General features: G+C 40.9%; 1 protein-coding gene across 2 annotated transcripts in view; it reads left to right on the top strand.

The window, feature by feature from the left end:
• Nucleotides 1-2,911: 2,911 nt before the first annotated feature.
• AVL9 (AVL9 cell migration associated) overlaps nucleotides 2,912-23,636 on the top strand; it is a 41,715-nt gene continuing 20,990 nt past the window's right edge. For both annotated transcript variants that reach the window (XR_010743843.1, XM_066321599.1), the window contains exons 1-4: nucleotides 2,912-3,087; nucleotides 18,678-18,798; nucleotides 20,893-20,978; nucleotides 23,144-23,215. Coding sequence is in view for 1 of the 2 variants with exons in the window: in XM_066321599.1 (XP_066177696.1) it covers nucleotides 3,022-3,087; nucleotides 18,678-18,798; nucleotides 20,893-20,978; nucleotides 23,144-23,215 (345 nt within the window). In the remaining variant the exon portion in view is untranslated. The remainder of the gene's footprint in view (nucleotides 3,088-18,677; nucleotides 18,799-20,892; nucleotides 20,979-23,143; nucleotides 23,216-23,636) is intronic.

The following is a 23,636-nucleotide window of genomic DNA, read 5'->3' on the forward strand; positions in this document are numbered from 1 at the left end:
TGTCAGTCTTGAAAAGAAAGAAAGGAGATAACAGACCATCCATGTCACACCTGCAGTGTGCATTAGGTTGTGATAAGGATCTTTGTGCTTGCAGTTGCCAACCTCCAGAGCTTCCACAAAGAACACCAGGGCAGAAAAAAGATTCTGAGAAAAACAGTACAGAATTACAAACAAAATTATCACCTTTCATGGCTAGTGTTTGGAGGGGGAGCATTTGGATCAGGAGCCCCAAAGAGCAGTGTCTACTTCATGATACCTCACTTCTACTTCACAATAATTAACAGCTGCACCTGGGGGCTCAAGCTTCTCTCTGCTCCCCTTGCAACAGACTGGAATAGATCTCTGCTTTACTACTCACAACCAATATTTTCTAAGGAAACAATTCTGACCAGTTATCTTCTTCAAACATGTCTCATCTGACCTAAAGAAGCAGGAGTTAAAGGTCTGCAAACGCTTCCAGCCAAAGTGAATGGGGACCCTGGGGCAGCAAAAATGTCAACAGTGGTCAGGACAAGAGAGTATTTGTGTGGGGAGAACAGTCAGGATTTGAGAGCAGTGTTTCTGCCATCCAAATTGAAGCCTCTTTAAAATTGCAGGAGAAGATACACTGCATTTGTGTCTGCAGACCTCCCTAAAAATCCAAACTCCCCTTTTTTGCTTGCACCCTGAAGAGTCCTATCAATCTCTTGAGAATGACACCATCATTCCCACAGGATCAAATACAGTATTTTCCATGGGGAAGCCAGTTTGGAACACTGCCTCCTACATCATGATGCCCTAATGCAATTAAATGTACAATTCAAATTACATTTGGGTTTGTTGACTGAAAAAAAATAAAGTGAGATTATTTTAAGATTATTTTAACTTTCTAGGGGAATTTCTGCATTCATTTTGGATAAAAGTTTCAAAGAAAACACACTGCAAAGACAAAGTGAGCTTGCCATCCAGAGGAAATTATATACAAACCTCAAATCCATCCCAGGGTTTCATTATGCTTTCCTTCAACAGAAATCAAAGGACATTTATTTTTTTATTTGCGTGGTTGTCTCCACAAATTCAAAGCTTTGTTCTTTAGGAAACTGGGCTATACCTAACAAATAGAGGAGAGCTATCAGTTGCCATGGGCACTGCTTAGCTCTGGTGTTACTTCCAGATGTAAACAATTGTACTGCCCACAGAAACGTTATCTGTCTCTAGAAGTCTCACTGCACATAAGCTGAGAACTCTGCCTTATTGCTATGACTTGAAGAATGACTAACCAATTACTATTACTATGGTAATGATATCATAGCTGGTGGTTCTTAAGCAAAGTCTCTGAGTAATAGCAGAACTATAGGGCTGAGTTTTCATCGCTACTTGTTAGCTATGCATGGAGAAGGAAAATTCCCTCAGGAAAATTTTGAGACTTTTCCAAGGGCTGTTTCATAGCAGCTTTCACTTGCCTTTCTTTCTCATAAATGCATGCAATGTGAACAGTGAAAACATAGATTATGTTATGAACATATCACATATTATGAACACATCATATATTATGAGCAACTAGTTCATTTTCCTCGAGTAGACTGTTGCTGTCAGTTCAACATTTTTATTGTTTAGGAGGAAAGAGAATTTCAAACAGGAAAAAAAAAAATCTAATAACCTATTCACACAAGCCATAAGACACCATTATCAAGTAGTACGGCTAAAAGGCCTCTATAATGGATAATCCATAACAATAAGAGTGATGCCAAACTGCACTTTCCTGAATGAAATGAGAATGAACTGTAAACACTCACATGCATCTTTTGGGGGATATCTCATTACTGCAGGAGATAATGGCCAATATTGCATGCATTTTTCTTTTTGAAAGTATAGTAAACTATCAGCTACAGGCTAATACTAATAAGAAACCATTCCTTTGCCAGAAGGATTGTTCCTTGTAGCTTTTTCAGTGTTCCCTGCAGTATATGTTTTCTATAACAGCACTTCTGTTGAAGCTGAAAAACAATATGTGATTACATGCTGTATTGTTATAATTTGAGCCCCTGGGTACTGTGTTAGTGATGAGATTTTCTTTAAGCACTATTCTTTTATGGTTCTTTAAAAAAGATTATCTTCCTCCAGTTTCCACAGAGAATCCTAATTATTAAGAGTACAGCCTCTACCAAATGCTGTTGATTCAAGCAGTCAGAATTGAATCACAACAAAGGTGTTAAAGAGGGAGCATGGTGTGACTGCAGTAAGATACAGTTTTGTTTGTTTGTTTCTTTCTTTCTTTCTCTTACACAAAAAAGAAATGCCCATGGTCTTGGAAAAGTCTTTAAACTGCCATCTTTCTAGGGTATACTAAGACATGTTTACAGAATCATCATCGAGGTTGAAAGAGACCTCTAGGATCATCCAGTCCATGTGTCCATCCAGCACTGCCACTGTAACATCCAGAGCCAGAGGCCTCGTAAACACATCAGGGATGGTGACAGCACAACCTCCCTGGGCAGCTTATTCCAATGCCTGACCTAACACTGAATTTTACTTTTTTCCCCCTAATATGTAATCTGAATCTCCCCTGTCTCATTTTAAGGCCGTTTCTTCTTGCCCTCTCACTGCAGGCCCGGTGGAGGAGACCGGCCCCCACCTGGCCACAGCCTCCTTTCAGCTACTTGTAGAGAGCGATGATCTCTCCTATCCTTGGAGGTTTAGCCCCTTGAGGGAAGAAGCCTTACCTCGATTTTTTCCTCAGTTTTAACATTCAGCAACCAGCCTGACTAAACCGCGCTCAGACAACCCCCAGGCTTTTCCCGGGCTGTCACTAATCCGCAGGACCCGCACCGGCCGGCCGCGGCGGTCTCTCCCCCCGGCTGCCCCCGAGTTCCGCCGCCGGGCGGGCGGGCGCAGGGCGGTGCCGAGGGCCGTGCCCGCCCTCCCGGCCCGGGCGGTGCGGAAGCGCAGGCGGCCGGGCTGCGTCCCCGCCGGACCCCGGGGGGCGGAGCGAGAGCCCGGGCACGGCGGCATCCTCCGGCGCGGCCATCGCCGGGCTGCTCCATGGAGAAGCGCGGCCCGGTGCTGCACATCGTGGTGGTGGGCTTCCACCACAAGAAGGGCTGCCAGGTGAGGGGGCGCGGATGTCTCCCGCCTCTCCGCTCCGCTCTGCGCTTCCTCCCGGCCCTCCCCCGGTCCCCTCCCCCGCGCCGAGCGGCGCCTGCCCGGCTGCGGGAGGCTCCGGGGAGGGGCGCGTCCGGCGGGGCCGGGGCCGCGCTGTGCTCAGGGGCCGGCAGAGGAGGGCCCGGGAGCCGGCCGGGGCCCGCTTGCCGCGGCCTCCCCCGGCCGGGGGGTGCCTGGCTGGGCCGGGGCTTGGCTCGCCCGGGCAGCTCGTGGTCACGGAGCTGCCTCCATTCCCGTCCCTCCTCCCGGGGGCGAGGCGGAGCGAGGGCCGGCGGGGCGAGCTCCCGGGAATGAGCTCCCGGGGATGAGGGGCGACTGCGCGCACCGCGGCACCGGATCTGTCTCGAGTTGTGCGCGCTTGGTGCGTTCAGACAGACAATTCTGAGGGAAAAAAAAAACCCCAAATGGTGTTTTAATCTGCCTTTATCTATCCCTGCCGGCCCATCATTGAGTGCTCACAGGTACATCTTGTGCCAAACAGCCCCAGGGTAACAAGCCCACTCTGGATTTAAGTTTTCTTTGCCTGTCTCTTCCCCACTCTCATAAATGCTCGACTGCTTCATGTGGCCTGTAAGGTAGAAGGATTTTATGTCATGTATTTCACAGCTGGTTTATGTTCTGGTTGTTTTAATTCTTTTTCTAACCCTTGAAGCAGGAGATGCGGTTGCCCGGCTGGGCTGCCCACACAGTTGCTTTGCTATGACAAGAGCAGATAGACGTAATGTTGGATTTCCAGTGAGTCTTTTTCCATAGCGAGTTCTTGGCCTTTATAAAAACTGCCAAGACACTAATGAACGTTATGGTTTTTGTTATACAAGGGTTGATCTGACATAAACACATTCCATTCAAGGTAGCTGAGAATTGAATTATTGCTTCAGCAAAAAGTCCGAGCACAATTCCTCAGAGGCTAAGGTGCAATAACTCAATCTCTGAAAGATGTGCATGGTTTTCGAATGCACTCTTTCTCCTCAGGGTGCCTGGGTGCTGTTCGCATATGGATGTTCACAGGATCAGTTCCTGTGAAGTAATTAGATCATCTGGGCTGTGAGGTTTGTGATGTTTATCAGGCACTTTCTTGTCAAACACTGTTACAAGATGAGCCTTAGTTTGGTATCTGTAGGAGGAGAAACATATTTTTGCTCTCTCCTTGTTATTGGCCTCTTGGAAAAGACCTTTGCTTTTGTTTCTTCTGTTCTTCTGGGGTGTGTATTAATTTTCTTGCACATTAAGCAGCGTTGATGCAAGAAAACCAAATAACAAAAAAAAACCCAAACAACCCCCCAAACTACGAATTAGTAGCAGTGAATTTTATTTTGTTGCCAGTAAAATGTTTCTAGAAGTACGTTTTGAGGGGTTGTCAAAAATTAGGTTGGAATACCTCTGAACTGAAGGTTTTTTTTATCTCAAGAAATGACCTGGAGAAGCTGGAGAGGAAGGCATATAGGGTAGCTGAGTCACAGGGAGAACTGCAGGAATAGAATGACATTCAGTAGAACCACAACCAGCCAGGCTTCCTAAGGGAAAGCTAAACAGAAATCTAATTTTAAATGTATTCTGCCTCTGACTTAGCAGTTTTTTTACCGAACTGTGGAGAACGTTTCCTAAAAGAACTGGAGGCAAGGAGCAGCACGGCTATAACCTAATGAGTTTGACATCAGTAGTATGCAACACTCTAGAGAATTTTTGAAGAAAAGAATTAATTAACAACATGAAATTAGGTAGACTGGGTCCTATGTGCATTTGCTAAAGATAGATCATGCTTGACTGACCTGCATCTTTTTTAAGAATAAGTGATTGAAATCCTTTTTCTGTGAAAGAAATGGAGTAGCTCTAATCTGCTGGGAACTTGATAATGGATCACACTTATTTTAAAGGTAGAGATACAGGAGAAGTAAGGCAAGAGCTGGTACTTGAGTAAAGAGTAGTATGAAGGAGAGGAAGCAGGAACAGATTTGAGTCAGAAGAGGAACTACTGGCTGGAAAGGTGCTTGCAAGAAGTATTTCTCAAGATTGAAAGTGATGTTGAAATTTTGAAATTTTACACCATAAAATTGAGGTGTGATAAGCAAACTTGAGGAATCTCATAGGAAAACTGGAAAATTTACAAGAGCTGGACAATAAGGAATGCTGGTTTGATAAAAATGGGGTGCCTTATGAGGTTGTGTGATTGAAATGAATAATGACAGTATAAGCTTGGGAACTGACATGAGGAAATGTCTGGAAAAGAGATGAGACCCCGTGTGATGGAGGCTAAGTCACCAAAGCAGTGTGATTTAAGGGCAAGAATGACAATGTATTGTGTGATTATATGTTTATTGATGCATATAAATTCTGACCCACTTTTCAGAAAAAAGGGATTTGAATTCTCTCTTCCAGAACTGGATGAGATAGTCACTGGGCAGTCTCTATTAAAGAAGAATGTAGAAGAGCTTCCCTAACTAGGCTGACAAAGTAGACTTGGAGGCAGCCAAGCTCTGTAGGTACAGGAACATTCTTCCCTTTTCCTTTCCTGCATCTTCACAACTGGTAAGCAGAGGCAGTTGTAGTAAGCTGAAATGGGGAACTGAGGTGACCAAAAAGCAAGCCTTGTTTTGGTGGGTTGCTTCTGAGGTAGTTGTTTTACAGGTTCTGTTTGCCATGTTGACAGCTGCAGCAAGCAGACACACGGGCACAAGAAGACCAGTGAGGGTGAATCACCTCTCTTGACCTGCTGACCACATTCCTTTTGATGCATCCCAGGATGTGGTTGGCTTTCTGCGCTATACTGTGTAAAGTGCACATTGCCAGCTCATGTTGAGTTTTTCCTCACCCATCACCCCCAAATCCTCCCCAGGGGCTGCTCTCAGTGACCTTTAAAGTACTGATAGTAGCCTTTGAAGTATTCATTGAAACACTGTAGTTGCCTTCCAAGAAACTGTTGGAAAGTAAAAAATGAGCAGTAAGTACCAGCTGTTTAAATGAGTGTTGGCACAAGAACCAGTGGATATGAACTGAGCATGTGCTGCAGACTGCACACCTGAAACTGTGAAGTGAGGAAAAGAAAAGGTATATGGCAATGGTCCAATGGAGATCAGTCAGAGTGAATTTGGAAAGCTTAAAATTGAGAGGTCATAGAGCTAGGCTGCCTGTCCTAACAGTAATCAGCCTGGTTTGCCTGACAAGACTCCTTTCAGTTTCTGTTTACACCTCTTTTCTCTGTAGTCTTACTAGGAAATGCATGTGGAGTAAAGGTTTTCTGTGGATTTCTTGATGCTAGGTTTTTTTCATTAGCTGCTTTTGCTTCTGAAGCTTCATCACTTGAAATGTACAGTTCTTCCTGTTGGTTAACTTATAGGATAAGAACCATGCAAAGGCTTTAATGTGCCGTTGGGAAATGTATAGGAATATCTTTTTCTTTCACAGACTTGAAAAACAATCCATATGCATTCGTTTTTGAAAGAGAAGGAGAGTCAGAATCTCTTTCTGTGCACCTTTGGATTGGGAATATGAGTACCACAATTGTTCCTCATGCTCCTTTCAAGGGCCGACTGTTTAACTGGGGGTCTTTTTGCTGGAATGTAAGAGACAAAGTGAAGTTTTGCCATATGTACATTGTTAAGTCTGGGGATCCAGTTACTCAGGCAGTTGTTAAAAGCTTGGGAGGTGCCACTCACTGTCGTAAAGGCTTTGTGTTATCTGAAAAACAAAGCAGTAAAAATTGTGAACACATTGGGAGGAGTTTTCTCTAGCAAGTACGGAGTAAACTTTTGGAGAACCTGCAGGCTTTTGTTTGTCTACATGAGCAGATTGTCATCTTGTTTCTTTGGGCCCCTTGGTTACTGAGTTGAACTGTGACTCTAAGGAGATATGCAAATAGTCCTGGTTGCTGTCTCTTTTTGCTAAGGATTATAGGTTAGTTATGGCAGAGTGTCCAGAGAATGGGAGGAGAAACTTGGCTGCCAGCTACTAGGTCCACCTAGTTGACACACTTTCAATAGGCCCATTAAGGAAGGGAATGGCAATTGGCAGGAAGCAGGAATGGTGACTGGTTTCTTGGCTTTGTAGGCACTGGCTGACTTGTTATGGGAATCCTCCTCAATGTGTCATTAAATAGTAGATGTCCTGCAGCAGCCAGAACTCATGGGCAGTATGCACTCAGTCATGGTTTTCATGCTTCTGAAATGAAATGACAGACGTTAAAAAATTCCTTTTTTGATCCGTTTTTGCTATGGATAAGAGGAGTGGCCTCAAGAAAAAGTGACAGCAAACACAGCACTGCATCGTGTGTAGTTGCTCAGACTCTTGCCCATTAATGTAAAACACAGTTTTGGTGCAGTAGGAGTTCTACACACTTTTCAGGCTCTATAGGACTCAAGGCACAAAAGCATTGGGGCACAAAGTGACAGTAAGGGAGATTTGCCACAGAAATGGTCTGATGTGTTTTGGAGTATCTGTGTCTGCTCAACTCACTACCTACTGCAGCAGGTTCTGTTGATCTGATTCAGTGTAGGATGGTAGGACTTGGACTTTGGGACTACCTGTGCCTTTCTTCTGGAGCAGCTGAAAACAAGTTCTTCAGTAGTTTTGAGAATCTGCAGTAGTGAGTGACTAGTGATTTCAGAGCAAAAAAGGGGAAAGCTTATTTTCAGAATTGCAAAACACCTCTCATTACAAGTGAGTGATAAAACACCTAATTTGCCTTACAACACTTTAATTTTTGAAAGCATTAATTAGCGTGGAAGGTCCTTACCTACCTTATAGTAGAAGTCCTTAGCAAAAATGTAACCTGAACAGACCTTAACTAGAAGATACAAGCTGTGTTGAAAATACATGGAAAGACCTTTGATTTATAGTGATGGTGGGAGACTGAAAGTCCTGAGATGCAGTTCTCCAGCTTTGATGACGTGTGCTGTGACAGTCATTTAAGCTGTCTCCAAGCTTTATTTACATGAAGAAGCAAAGAGATAATAGTGTCTGAGGGTGTAGGAAGTCTTAAAATACCACAAGTACTCTAGAAATAATCAATTTTGAAGGCAGAGTTAAAATGAGAACTGATGTATTTGTAAAGGAGAGGATGGAAACATTTCAGCAAAGCTGGAAAAACTTGTGGGTAGGAAAGGTAGGCACAAGTCTGTGTAAAGCCCCTGCCAGGTTGCTGAGGAAGTGCATGGTCCTTTTGCTGCTGCAGTGCCTGCCCTGCCACAACAATCCCTACCTTCTCCTGATGCGCAAGGCTTCTAAGGTAATCACATCTGAGTGAACTCGAGGCTTGTGTTGTGTGGCCCCACCAGTGAGGCCACACAGAATGTCACTTCGTTTGGGTCAAGGCCCAGCTTTTCTGCACTTGGTGTCCTGAGCAGTTGTGCCCATCACTGCTCATCTTGTGCAGCAGGTGACCATTGTTTCACGTATCCTCTTAAGAGCTTAAAATTATTCCACTTTACTCTTGGCTCTCTTTCACATACGCATTTCTTACTGTGTTGTGGAACAAAATTAAATTGTGAGTGGTAGGGAAAGTGAGGAAGTGCTGTGTGTGTCCTGGAATACTCAGTGCTGCTGGTCAGTTTTGTTTGCCTGAGATCTTCGATCTGTGAAATAACAGCAGTGTATCTTGACCCACTTCTCTGTGCTTCTATGGAGGATGACATTTCAAACTCCCACAGACATGGGAATGGATTACTGCAAAGACCAGAAGGCATATTTCCATGGAATCCTAAAGTTTGCTGTAAGGATCTTCAAGGTACTGAACTTTGTAATGTAAATGTGACGCCTGCTTTGTCCAAAGTAGTGCCTGAGTTCTTGTCTGTGTGAGACTGTTTTTGTGTGGACTGTGCCTGAAGACCAATCCCCCTCTCTTGCCTGACCAGAGGTTTTCTTCCTGGCATGCAAAGGAAATCTAAGATCAGGAATTAAACAGCTGATACCCAGTTTAAGAGAAGAGCCTGAATGTAATCCTTGAGAGGGAAGGATTTAATTCTTCCTGAATTGTGTATGTGATCTTCATCATTTGAGAGCTTCAAATACTTGAGTTCTGGAAGATGGTGCCTGTTGTGATCTGCAGAAATTGGCACCTGACGTGGCCTGAGCAATCTGTGGACATGGCCTTTTTCACTGGTGCCTAGGAAGCAGGTGGGTCTTTAAGCAGAAATGTTGGCAACTTAGACTTGCCTTTGCAGAATTAGGAGATGTCTAAGGAATGAGCAAGGTCAGTCTGCCCTTTTAATGAACTCTTGCAAACTGCCTCCATTTCCAGGTCTGCTGCACTCTTGATAATAGCGCATTCTTTCAAGAGGGAAATACTGAAGCTGTTCTCTTCGATAGATTCCATGGGTAGGAAGTTTTCAGGGGAACACTTTCCAGCCTTAGTCCCTGTTTTATTTGCTGCTTTTCTTCTAGGACTCTACTTTACTGGAGAATTATTTTTTTTCCCTTCTTGATCTTTGTCACTCCAGTAGTTGCTGTGATTCTCTTAGATGTGCTTGATGCTCTTAAACACGCAGATGAAGTGTATGCTTTGTTGTCTTTAAATTCCTTGGGTCTTTGTTTTGGGGGACCGCAGTAGGCAAGTATTATGCAACAGCTAATCTTGTCTAGTGATTAAACAAGATCTTGTTAATTGAACAATAGTTGAAAAGGAACTAAGCTTGAATCAAGCTGAAGTGCTTTGTTCCTGTTTTCTATTGATGATAACCTGTAAACATTAGCACAATTCCTTTGGTTTTGTTCCCTGCTTTAATAATATTAAAGCACTTTAAAGGACCATTATGAGCATGAAATCTAATGAAGTTAACCATAGCATACATCAAGTATCAAAGATGAGTCTTTTGTCTAAAAATGTGGATTTTATGCTCAACCTTTTGTATTTTAAAGAGGCTTTTAGCTTTTATTTGTAAGGCTACTCTAATTGGCATGGGGTAATAATAATTTTATATACACAATGAATTGCTGAGTACACATGTACTTCTGTAAACAATACTGCAGATTCCGATCCCTTGTGTAGAGTTAATGATGAGTTCCATTTTTTGCATATCCTTTTAATCCATTTACATAGTACTTAGTGTTCAGTGTTCAAGAAAAACTTCGGGGTATGGTTGATTTGTTTGTTTCTTTATTTGGTTTCTTTGCTCAGCTTTTCAAAGGACCCTTTACTTTGATAATATTGCAGTCACTTCTGTGAAGTGCTGCCCAGGATCCTACTGAAGGAAGGATTCCATACTGGATAGTTTTTCCATAGTTGCCCTGATACACAAGTTGAGAGAAGGTTCCTAAATACCCATTTGCAGTTATGTAATGCTTCCCATAGTCATCATACTTAACTTTCATCTTATGATTTGTCTGTTCTTTGTATGTGTCATAACATCTGAGTAGTTATTTAAATATTCTGCGCCAGGAATCTCAGCCTTTCTCTTGAATAAATGAATGAGTGCTAAGTCAATAAAACATATTTTTGTACTTCTGCACCACCTTTCATTTGCCTATTTCAGAATGTTTTCAAATAGTGACTTGGGCTCTTGGCACTTGAGGTGGCAGCGTAATTTACATACATGTAGAATAGAGGGAGGTTCAAAGCTGTAAAATCACAAAACAGAGGTCACTCCAGCAGGAGTAGATTGGAACTTGCAAGGCTCGACTTTGTGTTCCCTGTTCTAATATTGCCTGACTTGATGATCTGTGTGTAATTTTGGTAATCCATCTCATAGTTTGTTATGAGGTGCTGAGTTAATACACCTTGACAGCATGCTGTTTCTGAAAGCAAAGAAACTTGTGGGTGCAAGATGTGAAATGAGCTCATTGCTGCCCTGCCATGCTGAGGGGCAGGACCCAGGGCTGCCTGCCTGCTTCCCTGGGGTCACTGTGAGCAGAGTGTGTTCTGTGCTTCCTTATGGTGCTGTGTGCACCTTCTCAGCCTCATACATGGTCGTGAACTAGATTTGCTGGCTCTCAGGAGTCATTCTGGTGTTGAAACTTGTGAGGAAAAAAAAAATCGCTAAAAGCAACTCTGGCCCCATCAGATGTCCTCTGGCAAAGAGCCTGAATGCTTGTTGGCCCACAGACCAAGTGATGGCCTGCTTGGACTGCATTGGTTCAGCAGTAGATGCTGGGTGAGTGACACTCAATGGCTATTTCTAAACTGATGAGTACAAGTGCTTAGAAGCCTGCCTGCTGTCTGGGTCCCCCAGTTTCCCGGGGGAAGGTGGATTCAGTGTATCATTTGTCAACTTGTTGCCAGCTCCTTGCTATTGGGACCCAGAGCATGGAGCAGAGCTGGGCGTCTCAAGTCTCAGACTGAGGTCTGGGTGCTGTCCCCAGAGAGGGGAAATGCGACAGGCCTTGCGGGTGGATGTGCTCATTAAGAGCCCAAGATGGGCATTAGGAGCCGATCTGTGGGGGAACAATTGGCTGCTGCTGATCCCAGTCTCCACTGGCTGCTGTTTGGACAGACATCTCTATTTGTGGTAGAGATTGGGGTGCCCTCGCTTGTTTCATCAGGGAAGCTGCTCTCTCTTGCCAGAGTTCATCCTTTATGAATTTTTGCTTTCTGTAGTGGTATGAATCTTGTCTTGATGGCATGGAATTCCTTAGCAGGTCCCCTTGGTTGCAGTACTATTAAGTTCCTTTCCTGCAAGGAGTGTGTTTTGTTGTTGTTTCTTTCTTCTTTATTTGAAGACACTGGTAAGAGCCAAACTTCCAAAATGAACAGTATTTACGTAGGGCTTGAACTGTGTGACTATAAAAATAAAGTGTTAAATAATTGGAAAGGTCTCTAGAATGCAGGCTAGCATGATGTTGAAAACAAAGGTTTTGGTGTTTTGGGTTATTATTTTGTCTTTTAAGGGCCTCGGTAAGTGTCAGAACTTTGCTAACCTAGTCGGAGTTTTTGAAGCAAACTTGAACGGTGATATTGTGCCTACAAATGGTGCCTTAGAACTTGTGTAAGTAGCCACTCTATGGCTTTAGCAATATGGAAATATGAGGAAGTACCAGTTTCAGGAGCTGAAAGGACAGAAACAATTATGCCCTGCCTCCTTGTAATACAGGGATTACTTTTGCTGTTGCTATTTGTGTATATAGTGTATTTTAAGCTATATTTATATAGGTGTGTATTATATGTATTCATCGTATATATTTTTGTATGCATATATACATATATTATACATAGTTGTTACAAATATTCATATTTATATAAGCGTATAACGTATATTTAAAACCCCACTGTTAGAGGTCATTATATTACTGCATAGGCGTTATTGTTATGTCCATGTGCTCTTCAGCTTGCAAATCCTGATCTGTTGGTTCTGCTGTGCAAAAATGGGGAAAGTTTGTTATTTAAATTCAATTGTTGTTTAAATAATAAGTTGTTCTTAGTGCTGAAAGGCAAACAATGCTCTTAGATTTTCATTTGGCTGCGTGCTGCAGTTGTTATGGTGATTCAGATAAGGTCATTGGTGTGCTGGTCTTCTCTGGCTCTGGCTGTGCTAGGACTAATAAATTGGGAAGACTGATTTTAGAAATCCCCACTTCGGGTGAAGAACAAATACTGACTTATTTATAAAGAGATATCAAGGAGATTTTTAGGTGTAATTTTCTGTTGGTGTTTTTTTGTTTGCTTTGGTTTGGTTACTGCTGCTTAGTTATAATCTATGTAGCCTTTCTTTTTTAGAGAGGAAGGGTTGATATCCTTGAAATGTAATATGTCCTAATGATTTATGAAGGGAAAAGATTTTCTAAATAGAAATGTGATTAGTGGGTTTTGCTGGTCTCCTTTTCTTCATTTCAAGCAATTTGCCTACCTGTTTGTTGCAGTTGAAGCTATGGGAGAAAAACAATTGTTTAGAGGATGGAATGGGTTTGCTTCCTGTAAACTAGATTCTGTAACTTACTGGAAACGTCCTGGGTCTTTAACATAATACCAGCATTTTAAAGATTTTAGGGTTTTTTGAGATTAAACAATCTCTCCACTGTACCAATGCAAAAACTTACTTGGATCCAGATGTTTTTTTCATAGCTTATCTGAAGAGAAATCTTCCAAAATACCTCTTATACTAAAGAGGAGAGCTTATGTTGTGACTATAATTCAAATGTGATAACAGGTGAAGATGGGAAGCACATGCCAGCACATTTTAGATTATTACTGTTCAGTGCTCACTGATGATTCTACTTTGATTAACAATTAAGTGCTTTTCACAGGTAAGGAGAACAACCTAACCTGAGTGTAAAATTAATGCCAACTGCTTATAAAATGTTTGAGTGCAATAGTTAGCTGGACATGCACATATATTTGGAAATTCCTTTTATCAGTGTCCCTTTTTAACCTCTCTTCTGATTGTGTGCTTGCAACTTAGTAGAAGACACTATCAATGCATTTTTCTTAAAGAAGAACTTTCATGTTAATTCCTAGATGTAGGAACTGAAATGCATTTTACGTTGCCTGATTTCATGTTTTCCTACTGTGACTTAATGAATGTGTAGTATGTTTATTCTAGCTAGGAAGTGCCTTTACAAGGACCAAAACCAGATTGCCTGGATTTTTTTGCCACTGGAATTGTGTGTTCATTGGTCCTTTGCATCCAAGCTGTTAGATTCAATACAAACTGCATATTAAAGGTTACTTAATGCTGCAGAATTTCAGAAAAATAAAAAAATGTTAGTTCCAGAAATTGAGTTGTACTTCTGTTTTAGATTTTATTTTGACTTGATAATTCACAAGAGTTGAAGTATTTTGTGTAGTGAAGGCCATAGTTATTTATTTCTCCCCTGAACCTCAAGACACTGTATTCTATGTTGTTTTTAGTTCTGAAATCCATCAGGACCTATCTGCTTACAGAACACGACAGTTTGAACAGGTAAAAAGCATTGCCATCAAAACCCCTTGACAGGCATGAGCAATATTTCCAGCTGAAATGAAGATCCTTGGCACTTGGAAAAGTAAGAAATACATGGAGATACTAGTTCATGTTTTATGTAGTTTATTTTGAAGTCTCTCAGGAGTTCAGCTTTGAATTTGAATTTCATCTTCTTGAGGAGTCTTCTTTAATTCAACTGAAGAGACAAAAACCTGTAAAATTTTCTCAGGCAGTCAACTCTAAAACCTTGTGTGTGTATCTTTTTTCCTATTGACTACTGGGCTTTATGAAAAGATTTTATTTCTCACATTTGCAGGCATTTTTATAGTGATGCATATATTAATGACATACAAGGACATTTAAGTGCATGTTTATTCATGCACATGCATATATGGATGGATTTACATAACAAGCCATTATATTTAAATAAAAAATGAGCTCCTCTTTCTTTATTCTGTGAAGATGGTGAAAAAAAGGTGTGAGACAGGTCTCTTCAGTAGTCCCATTTCTTCCTTCTGTCATGATTTGTCTTAGGTTTAAGGTGGAAAATGATAAGAAATAACTTTTTAAGTTGCCTTCCCTAGGAACACTGCCGTAGTTTGCACATGCAGGCTAGGAAAGGTTTTTAGTGAGACTTCAGTTGTTTGAAAACTCAGAACGGATAGAACTGAAATTCTGTGTACCCCATTATACCACCTTTATACATGTGCACTGCTCAGTTTCATAATTTTCAAGAACTGTGAGGTTTTAGCCATTTTTAAAAGGTTATTCAATATTCTTGTAATACTTAATTTTAAAAATAATGGTTTCTTTCCATGCAAAGGGTTCCTAACTGCAATTGATGCAAGTCTGCAAATTGAGCCGGAGAAATCAAGCAGAACATCTAGAGGATGGGGAACAGTTAGAGTGAGTTTCATCTGCATTGAGTCAGTCATCTGCAAGTTAGACTTAGAGCTAGCTCTCTTCAGAGATGGTCAAAAGAAACAGATCAGATGAATCATCCTCTGCATGTGTCTGTTTTCTCTGACAGCAAATGCTTAGGAAAACTGCCTTGGAGATCTTGCTTTTTGATATACATCCAGCTGACATGAGTCCCATCTGCAGTGACTGCTTATTTGATATCAAAAAGTCAAACTTTCTCATCACTAGGAACTGTTAAGATGGAGGAGGGATGGAAGGAAGTCCTGCAGGGCATTGCGTGCTCTTCTTGCTGTTGGATTGTCCTTTTCCTGCTTCTTTCTCACTTTTGCACTTTTGGTACTTTGGCCAGCAGCAATTCTGTTAAACTACATGAATGTGATTCCTCCTTAGAAACCAGAATACTTCCTATATGGATCCTCTTGGGGGGGAGGAGAAATAATAGTATGTCCTAATGTAAATCAGGTCTATCATAAAGTGTATTTGTAAAATAGATTATTTAAGGCCACTTAAACAGTTTTAGTTTTGATTTGCCTGAATTTTGTGATCTTCTCGCTTATACCCACACATGCATACAGAAATTTATATTAAAACTGTTTTTTGAAAGAAGATGACTAATAGAAAACAAAATTGTCATTCATCAGTGTTGTTAATGCCTGTACAGTTTATTGAATTTGGAACTGACAGAGCCTCCTGCAGAAATCCGTGTTGCTGGGGACTATCTGGGGACTATCTGATAGCAGCTGAGGTGTTGATAGCATATTGTGAGCTAGAACAAAGTAGTTCTTCAGCAAATTTCACACTGTAAAAAGAACACAGGAGCCAGATTTCTTGGCTTTATTCTGGACTTTAAAAAGGACTGTTCTTTAGTGAATATGTCTGTTTCATGTAGCTTGACTCCTCTTACCCTTCTCTCCTTTAAATTTTTAAATTTAATTATTAATTAAATTAAATTATTAATTATTTGGCTGGAGTGCAAAATACAGTGGTAATTCTGAAGGTGCTTGGAAGCAATGATGTCTTAAATCCTTACTTACAGTATTTTGCTGTCAGGAATGATGCCTTGAAGGTATTTGCTGGAATCTAAGGAACTCAGGGTTTCTTCTGTATTTGTTAGAAAGAAGCTCCTCCAGAGGGTGAATCTGAATCGCTCTCTGTTGGCCATGCAGTGAAATAAAATACCAGGAGTCAGGACATAAGTAGATGCTCCTTGACTATCTATGTTTTAAACTTAGTAACTATGCTATATTTATTGCTAAAGTTACTCCTGCAAGGTTCTACTAATAAATCTAGTAAAGAGTGTTTTTAGTCAGCCAGTTTGAATCTGAATATCAGCAGTATGTATGCATGTATCAGCAAAAGGTGTATATTGCAGACATTTATGTGAAGTTCCTACCACTTTAATTTTCTTATCTACTATTTTAATTTTCTTATCTATTACTTGAAAAGGGTAGCAGTGAATTCTCAGGATGTACATGTGTACCAAATGGCAGACCGTTTCTCTGCTCCTTATATGGATGCTAATTGCAGTGTTTGTCTCTCATTTAGAAGTTGGATGCTCTTTTTTTCTTAGTGGCATATTTTGTTTAAAAGACTCTATGGATTCCACATGGTTGCAGGGGGTTATGGGGGTGGTTTCTTCCAGAAGCTGCTGGAAGCTTCCTCCATGTCTGACAGAGCCAAGGAGAGACCCAGGGCTGGTCAGTGCCTGTCAGGGGTAGTGGTAGCGCCTCTGGCATCCTGTATTTGAGAAGGAAAGTTACTGCAGAGAAGCAAAGTGCAGCCAGAGAAGAGAGCAGTGAGACTATGTGAGAGAAACAGCCCTGCAGTCACCAAGGCCAGCAAAGAATGAAGGGCTGGAGATGCCCCAGAGCAGAGATTCCCCTATGGCCTGTCATGAAAACTACAATAAGGCAAGGCTGTCCCCGTGCGTGGAAGTTTGAAGTGGAGCAGAGATCCATTCATAGACACCCCCATGCCAGAGCAGATGGAAGCCTGAGGGAGGCTGTGGATTCATGGGGAGCCTGTGCAGAAACAGGCTCCTGGCAGCACTTGGGACCCCATGGGGGCCCCGCACTAGGAGCTGTTCCTGAAGGACTGCACTCTGGAGGGGACCCACACTGGAGCAGTTCATGAAGAACTGCAGCCTGTGGGAAGAATTCACATTGGAGAAGTTCATGGAGCAGTGTGCTGGGGGAGGGTGCCCATGCTGGAGCAAGGGAAGGAGTCCTCCCTTTGAGGAGGAAGCAGCAGCAGAGACAAGATGTGGTGAGCTGACCATGAACCATTCCCATCCTCCTGCACTGCTGGGGGAGGAGGTAGAGAATCAGGAATAAAGTGAAGTCCAGGAAGGAATCAACCCACCCCAGGGTGGGGAGAAGGTGTTTTCAAGATTTACGTTCACTTCTAATCATCTTAGTCTGTTTTATTGGTATAAAGTTAATTTCCCCAAGCCAGGTCTGTTTTGCCCATGACAGTGACTGGTGAGTGATCCCTCCCTGTCCTTATCTCGACCCATGAGCCTTTCATTATATTTTCTCTCACTTGCCCAGGAGAGGGGGGAAGTGATAGAGCAGCCTTGGCTGGCTCCTGGTGTCCAGCCAGGGTCAACCCACCATAACAAGGAATAGGAAAATTTGAAATTGATACAAGTAGCAAGGCTGATTTCTGGCAGTGTTTTATTGTCTTTTGTGCATTTTACTCAAGTTGGCAATAGTTGAAGACAGTGACATCGTGTGTTAAGGTGAAGAATTTCACTTTTGCTGGTACTCTCGTCTTTCACAGTTTTTTTTCTTTTGTTGGTGTTGTTATTATTATTATTATTATTATATTTCATCCATCAAATGCTAAGTTTATTTATATGCTTGCTTTGTTAGGCTTTTTATTTTCCACGTGTACATACCTTGTATAGCTCACTAGTTATGCTCACTAACTAAATATCCTAGGAGAGAAGTTGCAGTATCAATAATCAGTTTATTTTACTGAGAAATTTGTGTTTGGATTTTTTTCACTGAATTAAGAAATGCCATGTCGAAAAGAGTTGGTGGAAGTGGCTGAAAATCCAGAGGAGTCTCCATAGGAAAAAAAGATTGCGTTGTAAACATGCTGACTGTGGCGATTTGTAGGATTTGTACTAGATGTGTAGTGCAAGAAATGGAAAAATTGTCCCTATTCTAGGAAAAAGAGGTAAAAGGCAATTGAATGAAAGGCAAAACTGAAACACAGGATTTCTTAGGGAAAGGGAGATGCTTTTCGCCGTTGTGTAGAACATGTTGCAGTCAGGGACATAAAAATACATAAGCCAGTGTTTTGCTGTTAGTATAGTTTCTGAGATGATTCAACGTCTTGCAGGGTGATAGAGAGGCCTGCATGTGTTAGCATTACCTGGTCATGAGTACTTGAAGGCCTCGGAAGTCAAATCTCCTTTCAGGATATGTTTGCCTCAGGAATGACCCCTGCTGATGATGTTGCTGATGTTGATGTGCTGCTGGCTCTGTGCACACAGGGAAGAAGATATTCAGCTCTTGGGTGCTGTTTTCTACTTGGAGATCTTTTTCATTTCTCTTGAGGAAAAGGAGAAGCCATATCTGCCCAGGGCCTGTCAGTTAAACTGCACAAGTCAGTCTGTGGGTGCACTGAAGGAGGAGACAAGGAATGCTAGTTGGAAGAAAATCACTTTTTTTCCATAATATTCATAGGAAAAAAGTGCTAGGCTGAATCATAGGGGCCTGCTTGTATGATAATTGTAATGTAGTCTCTCTTTTTTTCCCCCTTTGTTTTCATTTATTTGTTCAGGTTGAATTTTCCTATCCTCCCCTAAAACCTGGAGAAGGACATGACAGCCACAGTTTACCGGAGGAATGGAAGTACTTGCCATTTCTTGCCTTACCAGATGGCGCTCACAACTATCAGGAAGGTGAGTAATGAGAGAGAAAAGTTGTGTGTACTTCTACTGCAACTCAAAGACAAACCCTGATATCTGAACAGCCAGCCAATGATTCTTTTTAATATTAGACTTCTGCACTTTTTGTTTAAGTTGAAAAATACCTTGGCAATGATATGTTCCTTTAGGTGAAAGTAGAAGTGTACTTCCTACATCTAGAATTCAGATGTCAGTAAAAACTTCTAGGTTACATATCAATTTTGCCTAGTTCTAGCACAAAACAAAGCTGCTGGCTTTTTCAGAAGTTCTTTGAAGGGTGAATAAACTCTCCTCCACTAATTTAGAGATACTTTAAATGACCTACAAGTCATGGAAAGCCATGTCAGTATAATGGTGTGATCTTTAAAAGGATATTTGTTGGCAGAATAAAGATAGATGTATCCATTTGCCATATAGTCACCACCAAGTTTGTGGCACTTTTTTTTAGTATTGCATTTATTCCTTTATTAGCAGTTCTATTCATCCCTGACATTTATATTTGTGTCCAGTTGTTTCATCTTTTGTTTCTGCAGAGCAGACCACAAGGAAGTCACTTTAAACAGCAAAATCATAGAAACTCTTTAATACTACTTTTAATTTGTTTTGTTTCTTAACTTGATGTACTTACCTTCCTTATTGTCCAGATTTTGGAGATCTCATTTAGAAACAAAGGAAGTTTATCAAAATAATCCCTTTCTAGCAGCAGTAAGACTGTCTCTGACTGCTCTGGGTCATGATTTTTGCTGAATTTCTGTGTTGTTAAATACATTACAAGAAGTGACCTACATTGAAAGCTACATGCAGCTGTATTTATCTGCTCTCTCTTGTCTCAGTACCATTCCAGATAATACTCAACTTCGAGCATTTTTGTTGCTGTACTAGAAGAATATAAATGTTTATTTTTTGGTAAGGAAAAAAAAAGAGTTGGCAGCAAAGGAGAAATACATATCCTTGTGTTTTGTAGGCAAGAATACACATGATCTTGAGCCAGGCAAATAGATTTTCTGATAATAATTGTATTTAATTTACTGTAACTTTTTTAGATATCTATTTTTTGAGTTTTAAAACAAGTTCCCTTGGGCAGTTGCATTTGTGCAAAGAGGATGACTTGGTACAGGAAATCATCTTACAGGCTTTCTAAAACTCTAGGTGATCTCCAGAATATAAGCTTGATCAAGGTAGTAAGCTTTGTTGTAAAAAGTCTCCCTCTCTGTTGGTCATAATGCATATGGGATTCTCTCTCCTGTTCATTTTCTTCCTGTGAAGCAAACAAAAAATTAATAGTTGGTTTAAAAAAAGATTTTACTTATGTTTTGAAAGGAGAGGACAACTGTCTTTCTTTGCTTAGGATTTAGCAATTTTTTTGCTAACAGCAAAAACCCAGCAGGTGTGTGTATATATATATATATATGTGTTTATATCTCAACCCATAAAAGTCTTTCTCTTGTCATATTTTATAGATACTTTTCTTTTTCATTTTATACTTGCATAGAGACAGTATTTTTTTTTCTGTCAGACTAGGTTTCACAAATTCTTTTTGGTGGTATAGTGCTGGTGGTGGTGCAGATATCTACCTTGGCAGTGGTAGGAGCTGCTCTAACCTATCGGCTGTGTGTGTCCTCCTTGGTCTTTGGGATTTTTTTCCTATCTTGGTTATTTTTGTCTTCTTAATGGCATCACACTCCCAATTGTATGCAATCACTGACAGTGCCTTACCTTTGTTCCTTTATCCTGAATTGAGAAAGCAGCATGCCTCTAGCTTTCAGTGATGCTTCTCTGCTATCAGTAGCTGCTTCTGAAAAGCAATGTTGACTTGGTCTGGCTAAACATGAAGCTGTCCTGCACACCTGGAGATTCTTCCACAAATTATCTTGCAATGTGAAAACCGGTTTGAGTCCAGACATAATTTTATAGTTGACTTGTTCCTTTCTCTTTCTTTCTTTTTTTTATATTTTTGATTTTAGAAAATAAGTATGTTTCCATACTTCCAGTAATTCCAGTAATTTCTGCAGTAAACCTTTAAGGGATGCTGAGAATAAATATACCAAAGTCTCATTAGTGAATTACAAAGTAGGTTTTTTTTTCTAGATACCGTGTTTTTCCATCTGCCTCCAAGATGCGGGGATCGAACCACAGTGTATGGTGTCTCCTGCTATCGGCAGATTGAAGCAAAGGTAACTTTCCAAGTTGAGAATTAATTATATTAATGAATAATAGGCTCAGTGCATTAACAAACCTAAAATTCAGTGGCTTGCATAACACCAACAGGCAAAAACTGCATGATGGGAAATGTCTGTGGAAATGCTCGCAGTATGTAGCTCCAGAACTTGAGAAGTGTTCTTTCCCATACATCAGGTGTATTGTGACCTTTTGAAATGTTCAAGGCAATTTTAAAATGCATTTTGTTTCTTGAGGGCCAATCCAGCCATCAGCACAAAGGAGCAAAACTCAACTGATATTCTGTCACATGGCAAAGTTAGATTTCCAGGCAGTAGGCCTGCTGGGTGGAAAAAGGTGAAGTTTCTCCCCATAGAGAATTTGAGTATTTCCTGGGATCTGACTGTGTAAGTGTAGGGATGTTTCTCTTCACCTACTTCCTTTGCCAAATGTACACTTGCAGAGTAGACTGGAATCTTCCTATTCATGGTAGCTGCTTAGTGGTACCAAACTTTAGCAGTAAAACTAAAGAATTGAGGAGAGCCACAGTGTGCACATGATCACATTGAAGAAATTAAGTGTTTGATCTGCTCAAATCATCCCATTCAAAAATAGTAGTGGTAGTATGATCTGTGCACTTAGAATTGAGAAGTTATTACAAATTTCTTTTAAAATTACTTACTTTTCAGTGAATTGCCAAGAATCTGGAATGTCATGTGGGTTTGAGTTTTAATTTACACCCTCTGAATATATGACTCGTTTACGTACTCTGTTTTGATTACATCTTAATTATATTTCAAGTTCCTGTTCTTGCTCTGGGAGAAATTTTACTCATGCAGTTTTTAATTTCATTGTTTTTAAAACTAAATTCCATGTTGATTTTCATTCACTCATTATTTTTGCACCAGCCTTCACTGTATTCTGTGATTTAGAGTCTTGCTGTATTTCAGTATGTAATAACTTGGCTTTATTGTGCTCTTGATTCTAGTTTATGCTTTTTAGTAACCAATTAAGAAGATACATAGATGTTTAAAATGAACTCTTTGGAACAATTAGAGTAAAATCCAATGTGTTTCATATGACAGCTCTAGCACTCTCTCCATCTGTCCTTTTTGATGTGTAGGCTGCAGTCCCTACATTTTCTGTTTTGTGTAGTTAAGTGAATCATTTGTGTGTATCCTGCCCTCACCATTTCTAGGTTTGCTATTAAGTGCTGGGAGCATTTGTTCTGGCTGAGAATGGGGCTTGTTTTGTGGATAAGCTTTTATTTTATGCATGGCTCAAAAAGATGCTTGAGTATGAAACAATTTCTAGGCAGAGACATTTTAATCTGGTCCATTTTCCCAGATGATGTTAAAGAAGAGCAAGTGATATGTTGTCGCTTTTCTCCCATACATTCCCCTGAGTTAAAATGCCATTTCCTTTTCCAGGCTGTTGCCTTTTTCTCATTCTAGTGTCTTTTAAACAGTGCTTTGCCAATCATCACAGTTGTATTTGGATCTTTGCTAACATAATGAGATGAGAATACAGCTCTGACATGTCAGTGTTATGACTCGTTTTACTAGGTAAAATTATAGAATCACCATACTATGGTTTGGGTTGGAAGGAACCTTAATGATCATCTAGTTCCAACTCCCTGCCATGGGCAGGGGTGCTACCAACTAGACCAGGTTTCTCAAAGCCCCATCCAGCTTAGCCTTGAAAGCTGCAGGGGTAGGGCATCCACAAACTCATTGCTTTCCTAGCCAACATCCAAGCGATTGAATTCCCCATTAGCATAAGGGCTTGTGAGCACAATGCTTCCCATAGTTGAAGCAAAGCCTTGTCAACAGGTTCCTCCTGATGAGGCTGCTGATAGTAGACCCCAGCTGGGTGTCCTTTGTCGATGCTGTCCTTGATTCCTACCCACAAACTCTTGACCTGTTTGTGGCTGTTTCTCAGAGGCAGCTTTTCACAATCTAGCCATTCCTAACATAGCAGATGACAGCCGTACCTCTCCTTCCCAGACTATCCCTTATGAAAACATAATACCACACTGTTGTGTGGTTTGGGTATTCCACCACTGAAGATAGCCATTTTTAGAATTTTGTTTAAATAGTGGGGTAGTGGGAACTAGACTTGGGAAAGAATTCTTTTTGAAATTGTGTATGGGTAAAAGCTCTGTAATATTTGTATTTCTTAGGCATTAAAAGTACGGCAAGCAGACATCACCCGAGAAACTGTACAGAAAAGTGTCTGTGTTCTCAGTCAGCTGGTAAGAATGTTTAACTCCCAAAACACCTTCAGGTATCCTTAACAATTGTTCTTCCATATTTTTATTTGGAACATTTAGCTTCAAACATCTGTCTTAGCCATTGCAGAGTAACAAAATATTGGAGTAAAATCTAATTGGAAGGCTGTGGCATTTGAGCGAGTTGCCTTGATTTGTGTATATGCTTCTAACTGGAAAAGTGTGTGCCTGTTATCATGGATGGATACTTATTTGCACTTTTGATCCTTCTTAAATGCTACTAACTCAATTTCATTTGGTAAAATCAAGGAGTTTGTCTAGTATAATCATGGAATGGATAGGGTTGGAAAGGCCCTCAAAGATCATGTAGCATTGTCGCTGGAGAGAGTGGCTACTACCTTCAACTGTGAGGGAAATTTCCTAATAGCCACATATACAGCATATT

The sequence above is a fragment of the Sylvia atricapilla genome, chromosome 1 (genome assembly GCF_009819655.1).
Source record: "Sylvia atricapilla isolate bSylAtr1 chromosome 1, bSylAtr1.pri, whole genome shotgun sequence".
In the NCBI taxonomy this organism is placed as follows: Eukaryota; Metazoa; Chordata; class Aves; order Passeriformes; family Sylviidae; genus Sylvia; species Sylvia atricapilla.